The sequence below is a fragment of the Micromesistius poutassou genome (assembly GCF_964030765.1).
Source record: "Micromesistius poutassou genome assembly, chromosome: 10".
NCBI lineage: Eukaryota > Metazoa > Chordata > Actinopteri > Gadiformes > Gadidae > Micromesistius > Micromesistius poutassou.
In genome coordinates this window covers 15,720,244-15,738,625 of record NC_140280.1, presented here as the reverse complement: position 1 = coordinate 15,738,625, position 18,382 = coordinate 15,720,244, and the positions used below count along the sequence as shown (strand labels likewise).

Sequence of the window (18,382 nt, the reverse complement as noted above, 5' to 3'; positions counted from 1 at the left end):
GATATACTCCAATTTGTGCTACATGAGCCATAACATTTCCTTCAGCAATGTAAACACTGAAGTATTCCATCATATAACAGCATGCAGTTACAGCGAGCTGTGTACAATACATGACAAATAGGATTCCTAATGAACCCTGCACGGCAATATTTATTATCTTAGGCCAAGGCTAGCATACATCCTCCTCTTTTTGGATCTTTTTATAGAAAGCAGGATATAAATGGTGCAAACCGTCGCTTGTTTTACGGTCCCTTGACAATGCACTGTGGGTGTTACACAGATCGGCTGGCAAAGAGCACAGGTAAAGAGCCGCGCACCACTCATCCGACAGACGCACGGCATCTGCAGCCTTCAAGTGGTATGGTTACGGAACAATGATAGCCAAACATCACCCACTCTGCAGAACACCATTGCATCACACAAACAGTTCGGTGTGTGTCTCCATCCCAGTCTGTTCGTGCGATACAGTGATCAGCGTCTTGTTCTACCTTATTTTCAGGCTGTTTACGGACTTCCTGGTTACCACTTTGCGTGGGCCCGTAATAGGTGGCACTTTGGCAAAAATGTACAGATTGGTACCCAGCGATGTGAAGACACCCCCGGCCAGATGATAGGCATCACAGCCCACTCGTCCCCCAGGTGGGGGTTGAGGAGGTGCACTGGCTGCCCACCCTTGGGAACCATCACTGTGGATGTAGTCGCAAAATAATGTGCTGATATAAAGCACTTGATTTGACAACGAAAATATGAGTGACTATGAGTGACTATGATGGAATATGAGTGAACGGAAATATGAGACTACCCTGGTAATAAGGATAAATAAAAATAATAATAATAATATCGAGTAGGGCTTTGAATAAGCCTTTTTCACAACAGTGGTTCTATTCCGATTACAATTTCTTTATTGCAATAACGTTTTGATGATTCTCACCGTCATCATCACATAATTCCAACTGGCACTTTAAGAGAGTGTGAGAAGATAGGTGAGGGCTGAATACTGCTGAATAGTCTGTTCTTCAAGACAAGTCCCAAATATGCAATTGAAGGTTGTCTTGATATTATGAGGCATATTTCATAGCAATGTCAGCACAATTAGTACACGGTCAAATTACATAAAAACCTCTCCTCCATCCTCTTTTATGTTTGTCCGTTTGAATGCAACCAGTGCTTTGGTTCTAATGAAGCAGTCAGCGTAGTACTGCAGGGGAAAGGAACTGGAGATGTGAGTGAAATAAATGAAACTGAACTGAATATGTGAGGAGTGCTACCTTATTCAAGCTAATCGGTTTGAAACCGTTTTGTAGCATGTGATATTCTGGATAGGCTCAAGCTTAATAAGACATCCACACACACGTTTTATTGATTAAAGAGCTGATGGGGACGGAAGAGCATTGCATTTATGTATGTTATAAACAAGCAGGCGTAGACTCCATCTAAATACATTCATGTCATTTTAATGAATAATTTAATGTGTCTCTCATTTCCATGGTATTACACATAGTAGTTCAGTCATGGTCAACCAGAAAGCGGATTCAATTGGTAAACAATTGGAAACAATTGGTTCAAACCCTGTCTACATATCTTTAGTTCAGTAAGTAGCAATTGGTAGCAACATCGAAACAGGTATAAGGTAAGGTTAAACAGGTTTAACCTTACCTTATTGAACTAAGGTAAGGTTAAACCTGTAAACCCGTAGACGAGGTACAGTCAGCACCATTTAAAGGATCACACTCTCGTCCAACAGCACTGAGTGTAAACTCAGTCGTGTCAACAGCACAGGCTCATCACACTACTCAATGATCCCAGGGCGGATATACAGAGGCCACGTCATTAAACACAAGCTGTTTAAACTAGACATACCAAAATACCTCCCGTTCTGCTGCAGGCCATAAATCATACCATAAGCACACCAATCGTCTGGGTAGTTTTAGAACCGGCCTATCTCCTTTTCCCAAGGGAGAAAGAAATGTCTAACCCTCAGCAAGTGATCTCCAGCTGCGACCACAGCTGTTTTTCGGTTTACCAGGTGAAGACACGTGACATATTAAATGGATAATATAAAGACACTAGATCCTTACAGCCAGAGAGCTACACAACATGGGAAATGTTAACATAACCATCCTGCCAGTTTATAGGTCTACGTCTAAAACGGGTGTAGTTACATTATTTGTCCACTAGTGTCCTCTAGTAGTAGCATCGCTCCAGTGATGTCCTTCAGCTTTGCATTTCTCAGTGTAACAATGCAAATGAATTTATCGAACAGTTGTCCAACACGAAAATACACACAGATACTGTTGTTTTGTGGCATTCGGTAAATACTTGTTATTTAAATTCCGCCGAAGTGTCTAATTTCACTGGCTTTAGGTGCAGAGGTTAAATTGAACTCTTTTGACAAATTCTCTTCGCGGTCTCTAATTAACCACAGCAGTCTTCTACAAAGGAAGCAGAACGTGACAATTTACATATTCTGTCCAATCAGCTGGCACACATGCATCCTGTTAAATCGACAATTGTTGTGGAATATGTGTGTGCGGGGGTCTCGGCGGGGGTGATGAAAGAGTCTATTATTGAATCAAGAATTGTGAATTGTAATATGACTCAGAGAGGCAGCAGACATATTCTGCCTGTGTAAAATGGGAAAAACAAAACGGTATGAGGAGCAACAGACATATTCTGCGTGTGACGAAAAGGAAAACCACAAAGCTCTGAGTGAGAGAAACCTCTGAACTTCAAGGACAAAGTTTTCCAATCCAATCCTAAACAAATTTGCATTTCGTGACGTCACTGACTGGGTCCAACCCTTGCCTTCAGGCGCACCATTGCAAACTATTCTGATGCAGGTTACATAGACCACGAATTGACAGCGAATGAAATGGTGAACGTCTCGTATAGTTCATAGTGTGACATGCGTAAACCATGCGTAAACCAATGGTGTAAACATAATCATAGATGACGCCACATGTATGTTGGCAATTTATATTCACAATACTTACTAAAATATAATTAATAGTGTTTTATTGTATTTGCATTAGTTGTTTGAAAAAAAGTAAAAATAGAAGAGTAAAAAAAAAAAGAGTCTTAACGCAAGTTTACAACTGGCAAGTCGGTCGGACTAAAAGGTGAAAATATATATATTTGGGTCGGTCCTAAATGGACAGGGTCGGTCGGGTTACGGCAAACAGAAATATTTTTAAGGATGGCCTGATCTTCAACCCTTGGTTAAGATCAGTTCTTGTGACATGCGTCATCTCTAAATCCTAGCTGTCACACCAACATTAGGGGTGTTCGTTTTGTGCACATTGTCCGTCAATAAAATCCAACACCAGAAAACCAAACCAGACCAGACAATGGAGATTCTTTAAAAACATCTCAACCTGGGTTTGTGTGATGAAGCGCAGAAGTGAAAGGGGAAGCCTTGGGAAGGTGGATATAATCTAGGCTAGTTGTACAACAGTTTTAAGGCAAAAAGAGGTCTACTAGGGCTGAGCCAGAATATTAAAATATTTGGATATTCCTTCCTTAGGAAGGTATTCAAATCTCGATTCATTATTCAAATCCCAATGCGGTATTTGAATGCTTCGCTTTTTCTATGAAAGATTTACATACAAAAAATGTTTTTTTATGTCTATGCATATTTGGGAACTGAACGTAGGAGGCTAGGTTACATTTCATCTGAATATCTCAGTGATAAAATATATATGTAAGGGCCCTAGACGTCCAAGAACACCTCACCTCAAGGCATCCGTTGAGGTAAGGGTAGCCATCATTAGAAAAATATGAAATATGAGATTATCATCCAATAGTTTTTTTGTTTGATATTCTAACATTATTTGAATATTCCGGAACACTTTGACAGCTGTGGACAGCTAGTCCGATCGTGAAATTGATTCAAAACTTTGCACAATGTTCAAACCACCCATTTGCTTTGTGATGATTGGAAGTAGGCCTACTCTCATACTTTGGAAACCATGTGAGTTTGGAAAGTTTAGGCTGCATTGAAGCTCTGCAGTAACCAAGTCCGACTCGGACTGATTGGTGGAATGGAAGCCACTGACGCTTTGGTATTTTGCGTTATTAAAATAACACATTTGTTTTACCAATTGAACAATGTTAGGAAATAAAAAAGGCAAAAACTTGATTAGGTTTTGATTAAAAACTTGATAATCAACTGCGGCAGTGGTCTCCGCCTGCTATGTAACAGACATAGCAGGCGACAGTGAAAGACACACACTATGAATGGATTTTTTTTCTTTCTATTTTTCCCCACCGACTATTCGGATATCCGATTGGACACCTAACAAATATTTCAATGCTTGAAATGATGTATTTGGGCCAACCCTACTGTCACCAAGCCGCTAAGCTCTCTGTCTTGGTTCAAAGGCAGGTTTTTTACCCTACGGGACCCACATTTCATCTTACGTTCTGGGCTTGCTTCCAATGCCATGACAGCCACATGGAAACAAACCGAAATGACAAAATGGCCGAATGAGTATATTGTCCTGAGACATGTAATTAATGTAACTGAGAAACAAGCTCTGCTGCTTGCTGGGGGAGCTGGTTCATCCGGGCACATTTGTGTACGTAGCTCCTAGATTGATGCAGTTGACCGGCCAATATAATTGAATATGTGAGTGAATATGTGTTGACACACATTGAACTGCAAACTGAAAGTAGTGTGATTCATCTAGTACTATTGTTTACGTAAACAACAACGGGAGCACTTGGGCGCATTGATTCCAAAAGACGGAATACATTAGTGACAAGGCGCAGTCACAGTAAATGTTCTTATGCTGAATCTCTACAAGAAAATAACATTTGACAAAGTATATTGGTAAAGGAGTGAAGCCAGGAGAGACGGCTACGATGGTTTAATCACCCAGACCGTTATTGTCCATTAACAGACATAAAAGATACACAGTCATTGAAATAGGGAAAATGATCCATCAAGATTGATTGAACAAAACTTTAGCAAACAAACAATGAATTTGTGGCCTGTGCTTTGTTGAATGTTAAGTAGAGTTAAAGTTGCTTAATTGTCCCCAACAGTGGAAAGATGCAATGTCACATCACATAAGTGTTACTAAGGCAGTGAATATGGAAAGGGTGGTAACTGCATTATTGGGACATATCTATGCCAACTGATGGCTCCGTTGGCACCATTTTGTGACTTCTTGTGGAGCTACGGCCGACTCTTCAGTAACCAGCATTTATCTTACAAATTGTCACTCCTTTTTTGTCGGGCAAGTTTAACATTTTTTCATTAAAAGGTTATAAGTTAGTGTTGGTTTATGTCAGATCATTAAGAATTAGTGTAGTCTAGTAGTTTGAGATGTGTATTCAATCATGTTTCAATTTTTAACAGTTAACATACCACTGTCTTTGTCAATCGTGCTAAACCTTAGCATTATTTTCACTGAAGTTCTCTAGTAACACCGACCCAGACTTCTGTCATTCAATCCAAATGAAATGTATACAATCAATCAACATGACTTGAAGATGAAGATTAAATCTGTTGCTTAGTAGTTTAACAGCATACAGCCCTGTGTAGCTATTTAAAAAAAGGATTTGTCTGCCAATGAGATTTCACAGTTGTTGCCATTTTATCGCTTGACAAGCCACTTGGTCAACCGAGCGGAAATGATTGACAGCTCATCATCGGCGAGCACTTAAGCATAAGAATGACACAACATGGTAACAATTATCTAACGTCTCATTTCTCTCAAGGGCTCTTTGGAACATTATGTATTTTCTGTTCATATGTCTGTTCATGCCATCAGCCTACTCAATTCCATTCCCTGACTTTCCCTGCTGGTTGTTGAAATAAATAAATATAAAAATAAATAAAAGTTAATTAAAACATTCAAGACACAATCTGCAAGACTAGAGGATGTAAAATTTGCTCAACCATTTGGATGAATGTATTTGCCGTTTCCCTGGGCATAGAGACTAACAAAGTAAAGTAAAGATTTCATAGGAATTTGCATCTATCAAGGATTTCAACTTGCTAAGGATTGGCATGTGCTTGAAAGCCCCATTTGACTTTTCTTGAGCTTGCTAACACTGTTTGTACTGAGAGGCTTGTCTTAATTTGTTCCTTAAAAAGCAATTCAAGCGATGAAAATGATCCTATGGGTATTTGGTATCTCTGACCAGAATATTCATGCATCAAGCATCTTTTTTTTCTCACACTATTTTTTGATTTCATCACATAATAATCATCAACATAATGGGCTGTGTGAATGTAATTTGCATACAAAGATGGAAAATAAAAACCTCTACAATCTAAATTCTGTATGCAGGTTTCTATGGAAGTAAATCTGTCTCATCAGATTTTTTAAATAAAACGCCATTGAATTTTAAGCACTTAATATTTATGCATTGAAATAACGTATCTGGATTTTTTTTCCACTGAATTAAAGCCATTGAATTCTTAACTATGAATATTTATGCATTGAAATAACGCATCCGACTAGTGAAATAAAAAATTCACTAGTCTAAATTCAGATTCATAATGCTATGTATTAATTTCAACTTAAATATTTTTCAACGTCCCCAAATTCAACATGCCAAATTCAGCTGCAAAATTCAATGTACAAAATTCAGCATTAACATCGGGGGACCCAAGAAAGAGCAATCGATCCTAGATGCTAGATCGCGATCAAGCAAGGAGAGAGAGCGGGTGTTACACCGAATTCTGCGACCCACCGAAAAGTGTGACACCAGGGGGCGCTGTTGCACATTTTCTACAACATGCACGAGTTTGAAGCGTAGACAGGCATCAGGCATGAAGTGGTTCATGTGCGTAAACATGCACAAGCTTAAAATGTAACGTTTGTATCGTCATCGATCACTCGGAATGGGTCTATTTGTTTTGGACACCGGGCATGTTGGCTGAAGCAAAACGGTTGATATGCCTCTGTGGCGACATAACGAGAGCGCAACAAGCGCGCAGAGCCGACAGTATTGCGCACTGAGTGGCATGATACAGATAAGAGGATGATATGAGATATGAGAATTAAAATCAGGTTGCTGTCGGGCGCTTTCTTCCCGAGGCACGCCGTGCTTCCACTGGAACTACAGGCTGCTGCTGCTGCTTCAGTTGCCAGTGCGCAATACTGTCGGCTCTGCGCTCTCGTGCCACAGTGGGCAGCTGGATCGGCACCTCGGATCGCCCCAAATTGGCGCCCTAATAAATTGGGCTCATAACTCACTACAATTACCCTTACGCTGCATGCAAATCCAGCCAATTCACTGCACTCACACACACAGGCACGCACGCACACGCACACTTCACATACACGCATTAGTTCATCGTCTATTTCACAAACTGGAGTAAAAGGGTTAAAAAAAACCGGTGTTCATTATAACAAACACATAAATACTCCCCCCCTCACCTAAACGTGCTTAATGAATACATTTGATTTGATTAGCATTTTACAATCCCATACAATGGATAGGGCGATACGGTCCACCATCGTTGCTTCTTTCCCCATAAAAAGCTACAGTCAGGTTGATTTACCTTTTAACATTTCCTATTATAGGCTACTGTGTAAAATGCTGTTTAGAATTAACGTTTGTATCAAAAAAGAAAGACCCATCATCACAGCCGTTGCCGTTGGACATGGCTAAAACCTGCTCTGCACATGCCTTCCCGCATCACAGTCAGGTATTCAACGAGTGACACTCTTATTATTCCCGCTCGCTCTCCTTGCTTAACCGCGATCTAGCATCTGGGATCGATTGCTCTTTCTTGGGTCCCCCGATGTTAACGCTGAATTTCGTACATTGAATTTTGCAGCTGAATTTGGCATGTTGAATTTGGGGACGTTGAAAATATTTAAGTTGAAATAATTACATAGCATTATGAATATGAATTTAGACTATTGAATTTTTTTAACTATTTGAATTTAGAATTTTTTGAATATTTAGTTAAATTCAGAAGCAAAAATTCAGATACATTAATTCAATGCATAAATATTCAGAGCTAAAAATTCAATGGCTTTAATTCAGTGGCAAAAAATCCAGATACGTTATTTCAATGCATAAATATTCTGTGCATTTCATTCAAATTCCGATCAGACAGATTTACTTCCATAGGTTTCACACTTGCCTGTTAAGTATTAGGATTGTACAATATCTTTGAATGGCTCTGCTGTAAATAGACTGATTTAAACTAAGATGGGATTGATTGGAATGTTTTGCTTTTCTGTTTCACAATGTAAGATAAGATGAAAAGAAAACCTTAAAGACTCCCCCAAGGATTGCATAAGGTTACAGAGCAAAGTATCCATAAAAGTGAGCATTAAAAAACAAATTAATAACAAAAATGTTCTCGCAAAAAGCACCTATAAGAACTGCAACGAGACGTACTAGTGCTGCACAGCTTGACAGACATAGGGCTAGTATGCGTAGGTGTACATACTGTAAAGAGATGTCTAAAGGTGAAAAAGGAAAACAATTAAAACCAAATAAGGAATTATGAGCGATTAGCAAAGCGTGGGGGTTGATGAAGCCTTTAGCTAAAAGACATGGAAGCTAGTTAAACATACTAGCCCTGTGTTTACATGATCAACAAAGGGCTGGTACAGTATCTTATTGTTTAGTAGGAAAAACAAACAAAACGCAGAGAGCTGCAAATCTCTCCAAATAGCTCGGGAACGCAGGAGGTGAGAAATTGAAAGTGAAATCAGTGCCAGCTTCAGCAGAGCACAAGTGCTTTCTAATGTGTTACACAAGCAAAGCTTATAGGGCTCACTCTCCAATTTAATTTATCCTAATGCAGAATATTTCCAATGGCTCATTACTCGCCCTTCCGCTGGAGGGGGACTACCTCCTCTCTACGATCCCTCTTTGTAATGAGCCCTGAAGTTTATTAGAGCCTTGTGCACGGAGGGGCCCGGTCTCATCGCTCCCTCTCCAGCGTCCCACGGCAAAGGAGCAGGGCCGCACGCTAATCGCTACTGCAAATGCCACATCGTCGCTCTCAATGAAACCAAACACAAAGGCCCTGCGCTGCATTCTGGGAGTTTGTTTTTACGCTTTTACGACCGAATGGAACTCCTCCCGCTCCAAGCAACGCCAACTCGGAATCTTCCGGAAGACACGCTTGCGCATGTTTGGGCCCCGCTGTGAACGTGACCAAATGGATCAACGATTTCAATGGATCGCTGCTTTTGTGGTACCTTAAAGTATAAATAATGCATTTCTGAGTGATATTATGACAAATGCTATACTTCTGTGCATTATGACTATGTTTTTTTACTTGTGGACACTCGGGAGGGGGGGTGGGGGGGGGGTGTCCTGCAGGTTGTACATTGGATTACATTTTTTAAACATATTGGTCAGTAAATATAGTTATAGGCTTTTTATTTGAAAAACCGCATCACTATGTGCATTTCCATCACAGGTTTTCTGATGCAAAGTTTTCCATTGATGGTTTATGTTATTTTGTTTTGTTTTGTATTTTCATGGTTGACTTATTAAGCACACAGGGACCACAAGCAGCATTGTAGACTTTTCCTTTTAAATGTGCCCTACTGGCCATGGCCTTCAACAATAACAATAGCAACAATAACAGTGTATAAAGGGGGTGCTCGCACTCTTTGCTTGGCTGCCATGAAACAATATCAGAGAATTCAGTCGAGGAATGGCAAAGTAAATACCATACATTCTGATTATTGTACGAGGACACAACCAGTCACATTTCCCAGTCGATCCCTTGTTGCGTAACCTTCCCCCAGCCCAGTGCTGGCCATTTGTGAAGGCTGCAGAACCACAGAACAAGTGTGAGCGGTAATGCAGCGCTATCTCCCCATTTGAGCCTTCACAGCCACCGCCTGTTCTGTGCGAGCCACATGTGAGGAAAAAAAGAAGAAGCAAATGTCCATAATCCTGAGGGGGGTGGGGGGGGGGGGGGCGGGGGGAGAGGAGAACAGGCTGACAAGGTCACTGAGCTGATTGATGTTGGCCTCCAGAGTTCCTCCCCGGGTGCGGGTTCAACACAAATCTCTATTTCAGAGGTGCTGGGGATGAGAAGAGAGCTGCGGGGACAGCAGGGACCCGAACCTCCTCCCCACGGACCTCCGAGGAGCTGGGCGCGCCGGGAAGGTAGGATGTTGTAGCGTATTCATTCATCCCTCACCCCGGGCCATCGGCCCGTGACTGGACTGGAGTGTGGGAGGCATGCTGATCCTCCACAAAGGGAAGGGGGGGGGGGGGGTGCTCCAGAGGGGAGACTTGTGGGTTGGGGGGCAGGTGGGAGACGATGGAGGAGGTCAGGGACGTCTATGCAAATGTCGGGAGCATGGTGATCAACTATTTTAATAAACGATCACACCAAGGGAGACCCTTTACTTCTACTTCCCACGCAATGCACTTAGCAGAGATCTGAATGCATAATTTTGTTTCGCTATTTAAGGGCATTGGTGAGCTCCCCCCCCCCCCCCCCCCCATCCCCATTTGCACACATGTAGACACGGGCAGATCAGACACACACACACACACACACACACACACACACACACACACACACACACACACACACATTAACGGCATAGAAAAACATACAGACTCCGGGAGGATAACTCCCATGAATAATACAGTTCCTGCATTGCTGTGGCTTTCATCTATTATTATCATCATCATCTCTACCTTCCTCATATCCTCTTCCTGCTCCCTCGTCTTCCCCCGCTACCCGCTTCGTCTCCCTCATGTTACATGATAGACAGCGAGTGTGTGCAGCCACGAGCGCCACACATTCATCAATGCATTGGATTAATCACAGCCATTAGCGCACATTCCACCCATAGCACTGACGTCAGGACAAGCTGTTTTCAATACACACTCTCTCTATTTAAAGACAATGCACTGACGAACGACAGAGCAAGCAGATGGACAATAAATTGAAACAAATAAATCGCAGGAACACCAGAGTGTTTTCTTGACTGCAGAACGGAAACAGTCGCACACAAGTCTGGCCAAGTCACAACGGGCCCTGCACATTCACCGATGTCCCCTGGACTTACTCTGGGTGCAAAAAAAACAACCAATCGGATCTACAGGCAAAAATGGGGTTAATGGAAACATGGCATTTTTCAATGCGAGAACGGTTTAAGAGATATATATTGAAACTTGTGTGCGCTTTCTAACAATGGTCTATTTAAACATTGTACAATACGAATACAGTACTCGGTAATTGCTGAATTATGTCCATCCCTGCCATAGCTTTCTTCCAATCCCCGTGCTATTCTGTATTTAAACTGTGCCAGAAACAGTTTTTGACATCAACAGAGAGGTACAGAGAGTGGCGATAATGAGAAATGTAGTGTCTAGGTACCTCTCTGTTAGTCTATATAGAAATCATTCATCCATTCATATTTTCGGTCCGTCAGGCAAAAATCAATTTACTTTAAGAAGCTAGTGATGCAATTTTCTGCTTAGGCTTCCACCGCTGCCAATGTACATGCAAAAAAAAAACCTTTCATATGAAGTGTCTTCGTATAACATTCATATTGATTGGAAAAAAAATCTCTCCTTGCGTCCTCCCTACTTTTAATTACAGCGCCTGATTAAATTTAGCTCAGCGTCCGTGATGTACACCTCACATCCTGGGCACGAGAGGTATAGATTGTTTTTCAGAAAACTGAGCGTGAAAATAAATTGATTTCATCGTAAATGATAACAAAGGTCTATCTGCTGACAGCTGATTTAGTAGGCCTTTGCTCCGAAGGGGAGCCAGGATATTTCTCACTGTCCCCAAATCAATATCCATCAGCAACCCCAAATTAAACCCCCGCCCATTTTCAGCAACAGCTCTAATATATAGTGGAATTTAAGTAAAAAAAAGTAAAAAGTGCTTGTGAACCAATGATTTTCTTTTTGGAGCCGCAACTTTCCCCACTTCCACAACAGTAAGTTTGGTTCAAAACTGTCCCGCTAGTCCGACAACCCCTGCAATGTGTACCGACTGAGAACAGACACTACCAACCCGTCGTCCCGATGTTTGTGTTGTGTTCAATTGCAATTGAGTTGCAGCAGCAGAAGAAAATAACTCAAAAAAAAAATAAACTCTCACTGTGTGGGTATTGTATTGTGATGTTATCTGTGTAGCATTGCCCAGATGTGTGCGTGTATCTAGTCTTTTGTAGGCTGTGTATGTTTCCTATGTGCGAGTCACAGAAGGGGAAGAGACTACACACCAGGAAGGAACTGTATTGTGATCTTATCTGTGTAGCATTGCCCCGATGTGTGTGTGTATCTAGTCTATTGTAGGCTGCATATGTGTCCTATGTGTGAGTTGCAGTAGGGGAAGAGACTACACAACATGTTGATACTGCAATGTGATGTTATCTGTACAGCCTTGCCCAATGTGTGTGTGTCGTGGACGCATGGGTTGTAACGCGCTCCTAATGTGCGTGTGTATGTTTTGTGTATCCACTCTTAAAGCCTGAGTATAGCTTCCATTAACACAACACAAATGAATACGATCTCGACAAGATACGATTTATACGGTCATTTGTATTAACTAATGAACCAGTGAAAAAGCAACTGCGCGCTCACCTTGAACGATGAGGTGCACCTTGGTGGACTTGGGCTTCTTGTTGGTGAGGATGGTGCACACGTAGGGGCCCTCGTCGTGCACGTCCACGCTGAGGATCTTGATGCTGTACTCGCTGACCGGCGTGTTCTCCATGAGCACCACGCGGGGGTCCAGTGTCCACTTCTCGCTGCCCGCAAACAGGATGGTGGTGCGGTTCAGCCAGGCCACCCGCGTCACCTTGCTGTCCACGCTGCATCTGTTTAGGGACACGGCGACGGGGCGGTGAGGAGATACAGTATGCCGACACGCACACACACAAAAGCGCACGCACGATGCGATTGTCGGCGGGACGACAAGACAAGGCGGTGAGGAGATACAGTATGCTCACACACACACACACGCACGCACACACATGCACACGCACGCACGCACACACACACACACACACACACACACACACACACACACACACACACACACACACACACACACACACACACACACACACACACACACACACACGCATGCGCGCACACACAGTGCCACAGTGATCTGAGCAGCTCTCGTGCATTCATGGACGAGAATACATTCACACGCCCTTATCACCTGATAACCTCCGCTGGCATTGTATCTCATACACGCAATCTTCGTTGTTGTTGTTTTTTTTTGCCCCCGCTAAAGTTGCTGTTCCTGAACTTGAGATGATAATTATAGAGGCGCCCTCCTCCATACTCATACGCCAGCCCAACAACAGCATTTTGTTTGACTCCAGCATAACAATGCTTTTTGGTTTGTCCTCTCATACAAGAATCAGCTTCATTAACACTATATCCGCAGTTGGTTTATCAGGCTTAATGGTTTAAATAATGACGTGTAAGTAAAACCTACCATTGACTTCAAATTGATATGCTCAAATGTTCATTTCTATTGGGAAGCAGCAGCTTAAAATGGATGCTGCAGAGGCAGTGCTCTGCCTCAGGGCCACATAAGATAACTAAAGTAGGTGTTTCTTTAGACAAATAATCCTGTTGTTAAACGGGCCTCCGAGGGAGCTCCCCCTATAAAAATACTGGCAGCTTCATCAAGGTAGCACAAGTGTTACAATTCATTCTTTCAAATTAATGTAAAACATGCCAAGGAAAAACATTTTTTGCATCATTAGGCAAAACAAATAGGTCCTTTGTGTGTATGCAAAAAAGCCCCATGGTTAAGAACTGTTGTCCGTGAGGCTGAGGTCAAACGGGCTGCTTTCTGCAGCATATCAGGATCACTTTCAGAACCCCTTAAAACCCAATACGCTTCACAACATATTGGTTGTTTTCTCTGCAAATCTAAGCCGGTCCGCGTCGGACAATTTCGATTATACTATGACCTCTCTAATACAAACAAGGTCACCAATCCACAGAGACTCAAGAGGTGAGATTTAAGATAGCGGTAGTCGTAAGAATGCTACAGGATTGGCATTCACCGAATAGGTTAAAGGACACACCTAAGGACAAGCCAGTGTCAACTGTTTTTTGTTTTATTTGCCGAGATACCTTGTGAAACAATAAATGTGTCAGTCCTTTTCGTCTGCTCAAAATGAAGGGATGTTTGTGTCTCCTTCGGTTTGAGAGTCTACGGCCCTGAAGCCAATGACTCTTGTTGGACCGAAAAGTGTACAGTAAAAACACTGGGGGTGGAGTGGGGTGTTGGGGGGGGGATTCTGTAGCCTGATGAATTTAGCAAGATAAATAGAATATCGAAAATAAAATGAAATTCAACACCTTGTTTCTGAAGATTAGTATTTTGAACAAAGTTTTAAATCAACACTTACAATTTCTAATATAATATTGCTCCAAACACGTGAACACGTTTATGAAGTCACACTTTTCCAATGCTTCTCTGACACCGATTTGAAGTTTCGGACGGCAGCATTTTCACAATTAGCATTACTCCTATTCAATAGGTAATTATTTTCTTCATTGTTCACAAGGGAATGGAGTTTGTTTGTGTCTCTCAATTGACCACCATACAATTAGCCTGCTGGCCTTGCTCTTAAACGCCACTTTCACAAGTTGTCTGCTCCGACAGGGTTTCCACTGCGAAGAGGCCTGGCAGACAGGACAGCACGCGATGATTCAATACAACGGCATGTGTCAGGCGCCTTTCAAATTGGCTCCACTTTTGTGATACAGTATTTGGAAAAGCGGCAAATAATGGATGGTGGTGTCAACAACGACCCAGATGTAAGCACTCACGCTGACAACAGACAGAACTCTCCCCAAAGACACTTTATGGCAGCTTGATCATTGTTCAGTAACTAATAGGAGACGTGTATTCCACTCGGCGACGTGTTGCTCGTTTTTGGTCGCGAGCACAACAGGGCGTGTGTCTTTGTGTGAGTGCCTTTGTTTTGAAATTATTTTGTGTATTGACACGGCCGTTTTAACGGTTAAATTAAACACAGAGAAAGAAACAACAGAGAACGATCGAAACCCCAAACAATGTCATGAAACGTGTGTCATGAAATGTCATGAAAAAGTGAGTTTACGGCACATGGTACAGCCCTACTCACTTCTCAATCGCCGGGCGAATGTGATCTATTTCAATCAAATGGACAAATACAGGTAACAATTTAGAACAGGTCTGAGCTCTCTTCGGTACAATAAAGAGAGAGAAGGTTAAACCATCCCCGGCTCCCATCTATACTACGGAAGGGAATCAGCGGTGACTCGCAAACATTCATATTCAGGACATATTGTTTTCCCCCTGCATTGCTGTAGGCCATCCCTCAATCCAATGGACTACATTGGATGAATATCATAAATCATCCTGCCATTTCCGTCTGCCCGACCAGGGTCAGAGCCCATCGCCAGATGAGAATCCACTTCCATCACAGCGTTTCATCAAAGTCGCACCAATGGATCGGAAACACCAGAGAAACAGTTTTTGTTACTATATCATATACATATATGTATGTATAACGGCTTACAAAATTCACCTTATGGTACGATAAGGTACGGTTTGTTACATCGACAAATTAAATGCCGGAATGTCTTAGTTGTATTTAGATAAAAAAACATCAGAACAGTAAACAACATGGATAGTTTGGTTTCCAGCATCATATGGAAACAAAACATGCCTGCTGAATAGCAGAAACTATAAAATAGTAATTGAAACCCTACTTCAACAAATTAATGCATAGATCAGCAGCGTATGGAAAACTGAAGTCACACATTAGTCTTATCAACATGCAATCAAAGAGTGGCTGGGCTTATTATCTTCCAGTGTGCAGTAATGAGGTGATGTTGCTCTGCATCTCTGGACATACAACCGTGCCTGCAGCGCAATAGAAGACTTTTTCTGACAACTCCACGTCAATTTGTTATTCTGCTGTAAATGTTTCCGGGCAAAATGTGTGTGGGAAGTAACAGTGCAACCACGGGTCAAGCCCCTTAAACATGTGAGTGAACCGAGTATTCTCCAGCACGGAGAAGGGTCTCATATCTGCCTATTCGTTCCGCTGTCTCTGAGGTGATCTCTTGCTCTAGCAGAATCAGCGGCATATTGTTGCCTGGATGCTGCACGGGGAGAAACTGTTGCGGTTTTCTTTGCCGTTTAATTTGTTTGCCTAGTCCTGTCAATTTCCACATCAATTTGTTACTTGAGATGCAGATGGACAGGATGCGCGTCCCACTCCATTGTTATCCTATGGAGAGAGCACTGCCTCGATTTCAGGGAGGGGATGCACACAACGTTTTTTTCCGCGGAAGGGTCTCGCTCCGAAGATCTGCAGTGCAGTCGGAAAGCCGTAACTTTCCAAGGCCGTGGCTGATTGTGTGTGGGTTCAACTCTCCGTGCTCGAGAGCAGCGTGTGCGGTATCCAACTGTGTCTCAAGCGACAGAACATCAGACTAAACAAGGATCATTTTGTGTTGATAATTCCCTTGCGTAGATTCATATATATATATATATATATATATATATATATATAATGTTTTATGTTTGCATAATTATTTAAAAGGTGACATATTATACCACCACACCTGGGGGTCACCTTTAATAAAATGATATGCTTGCTCAATGCAATTGAATACAATTGGATTCTGATCTGCGCACTGCGCACCTGTACTGTAAGAAACAATACGAATACACGTACCGCTTCTGCAACAATATATGACCAAAATCAGACTAATATTGTCCATGTTTCAATGGCTTTCAGAATACGTAGCACATTGATTAATAACATTTATGTATGGGACAACTTACTTGACTTTTACTGTACACGGTACAACTGTCCCAATAAATATAAACATGTATTATGCTAATTGCCATTAAATAGCACATGAATATGGATAGCGCAACACAAGGTCTGCACAAGGTTTCATGTAAAGTTTAAACTTGCGTATATTGCATTTGAATGGTACAAATATATTAGCATGTGGAGGTGACATCGGGTGTTCGTCTTCAACGTAACTTTCTTTACCTTGTTTACTTTGTGAATGTTGAGCAATGTTCTAGATACTTATACACTCACTCACATGCACACAAGTGCAACACACACACAAATACACACACCACACATAAACACACACACACACACAAAAACCCACCAACCCACCACTCCACGTACACAGACACATACACAAATCCACTCACCCAACCGCCCACACAAAAATCGACCACACAAAATGTGTCCAGTTTGAAAATACAGTAAGCTTGACCGTTCCGCCTCAGCTAATCGTGCATAAATCACGCATAACCCCCTACTTATCAGCTATTGTGAAAATAGCATCCAGTCAAAATATTCACCTGCATCAAACAGAATAGATTGCACCTGGACAGTATATTCCATAAACAAACGGCATTAACTAACATGACAATGAATTACCATGAATAATTTGTCACTTCTCGTACGGTATTTTTACCAGAAAGACCCAGCTTGCATGACTGTGGGTGACTTGAACACTTGCCACGGTCTAGTCACATACATGCTGTGGACATATACAGATCAGTACAGTGGTGGGCGTCAGCACGGCTAGTGCAGCTGACACTTTAATGCATGACACGCCGTATTAGCATTTAAAACGGTGTGAAGGGAAGAGTTTGCCAAGTTATTAACCGGATGCCAAGTGTGTATTTTTTCCCTGTAAAAAGGTGTAAATTGAGTGTAAATAAAACCCACCTGTGCCATGTAGGAATAATATGTGTTACATTTAAATTGACATAAATGCTGCAGATAGTTGTCATCGCTGTCTGAACACATTTGAAGTCAAACAGGACATTAGAGGAACTGTGTACAGCTTTCTTGAGAAAAGTTTATTCTTAGTATATGACACTAGCAGCTGACAACTGGTTGTGTTTGAGCCATCGCCTATTTCTACAAAATGGTTCAAACTGAAAAGTTGTTTGGCTGACACACACACACACACACGCACACACACTTAAGGCTGACTATAGCCGTCAGTGTTAAAAATCGGTTTAAAGACTTGGGTTTGCCATTAAAGCGAATGTCGCTAGCATGAGACAATTAAATTAAAACAACAATTTGAAGTTGATTTGCCTGCTTAGAAAGCTAAAGCCAAGTGAGACAACTTTCGAGAGTGTACAGAACATAAGAAGTAGCAAACTGTGGCAGAAACAATGTGAATGATGTTAAAGAACCCTGATAGGATCGTTGGGATAAAAATGATTCACTGATCCGTTTAGCTGGCTATACGAGGTAGTCTGAAAAAAAATAAACATTTGGTACACACAATGGTTCGCTTAAAGAGAAGAAAATATGTTTCCCATAACAAAACTAAATTTAAACTTTCTGAAAGGTGCTTTGTGCAGTTTTAGCACACTTTATAGGATTATATG

At 41.8% G+C, this 18,382-nt stretch overlaps 1 protein-coding gene across 1 annotated transcript in view; it reads right to left on the bottom strand.

Moving 5' to 3' along the window:
* opcml (opioid binding protein/cell adhesion molecule-like) overlaps window positions 1–18,382 on the bottom strand; it is a gene marked incomplete at its 5' end in the record, with an annotated part of 95,947 nt that overhangs the window by 46,889 nt on the left and 30,676 nt on the right. Inside the window, one exon of the mRNA XM_084474193.1 lies at window positions 12,559–12,794. Within this exon, the coding sequence (XP_084330319.1) occupies window positions 12,559–12,794 (236 nt within the window). The remainder of the gene's footprint in view (window positions 1–12,558; window positions 12,795–18,382) is intronic.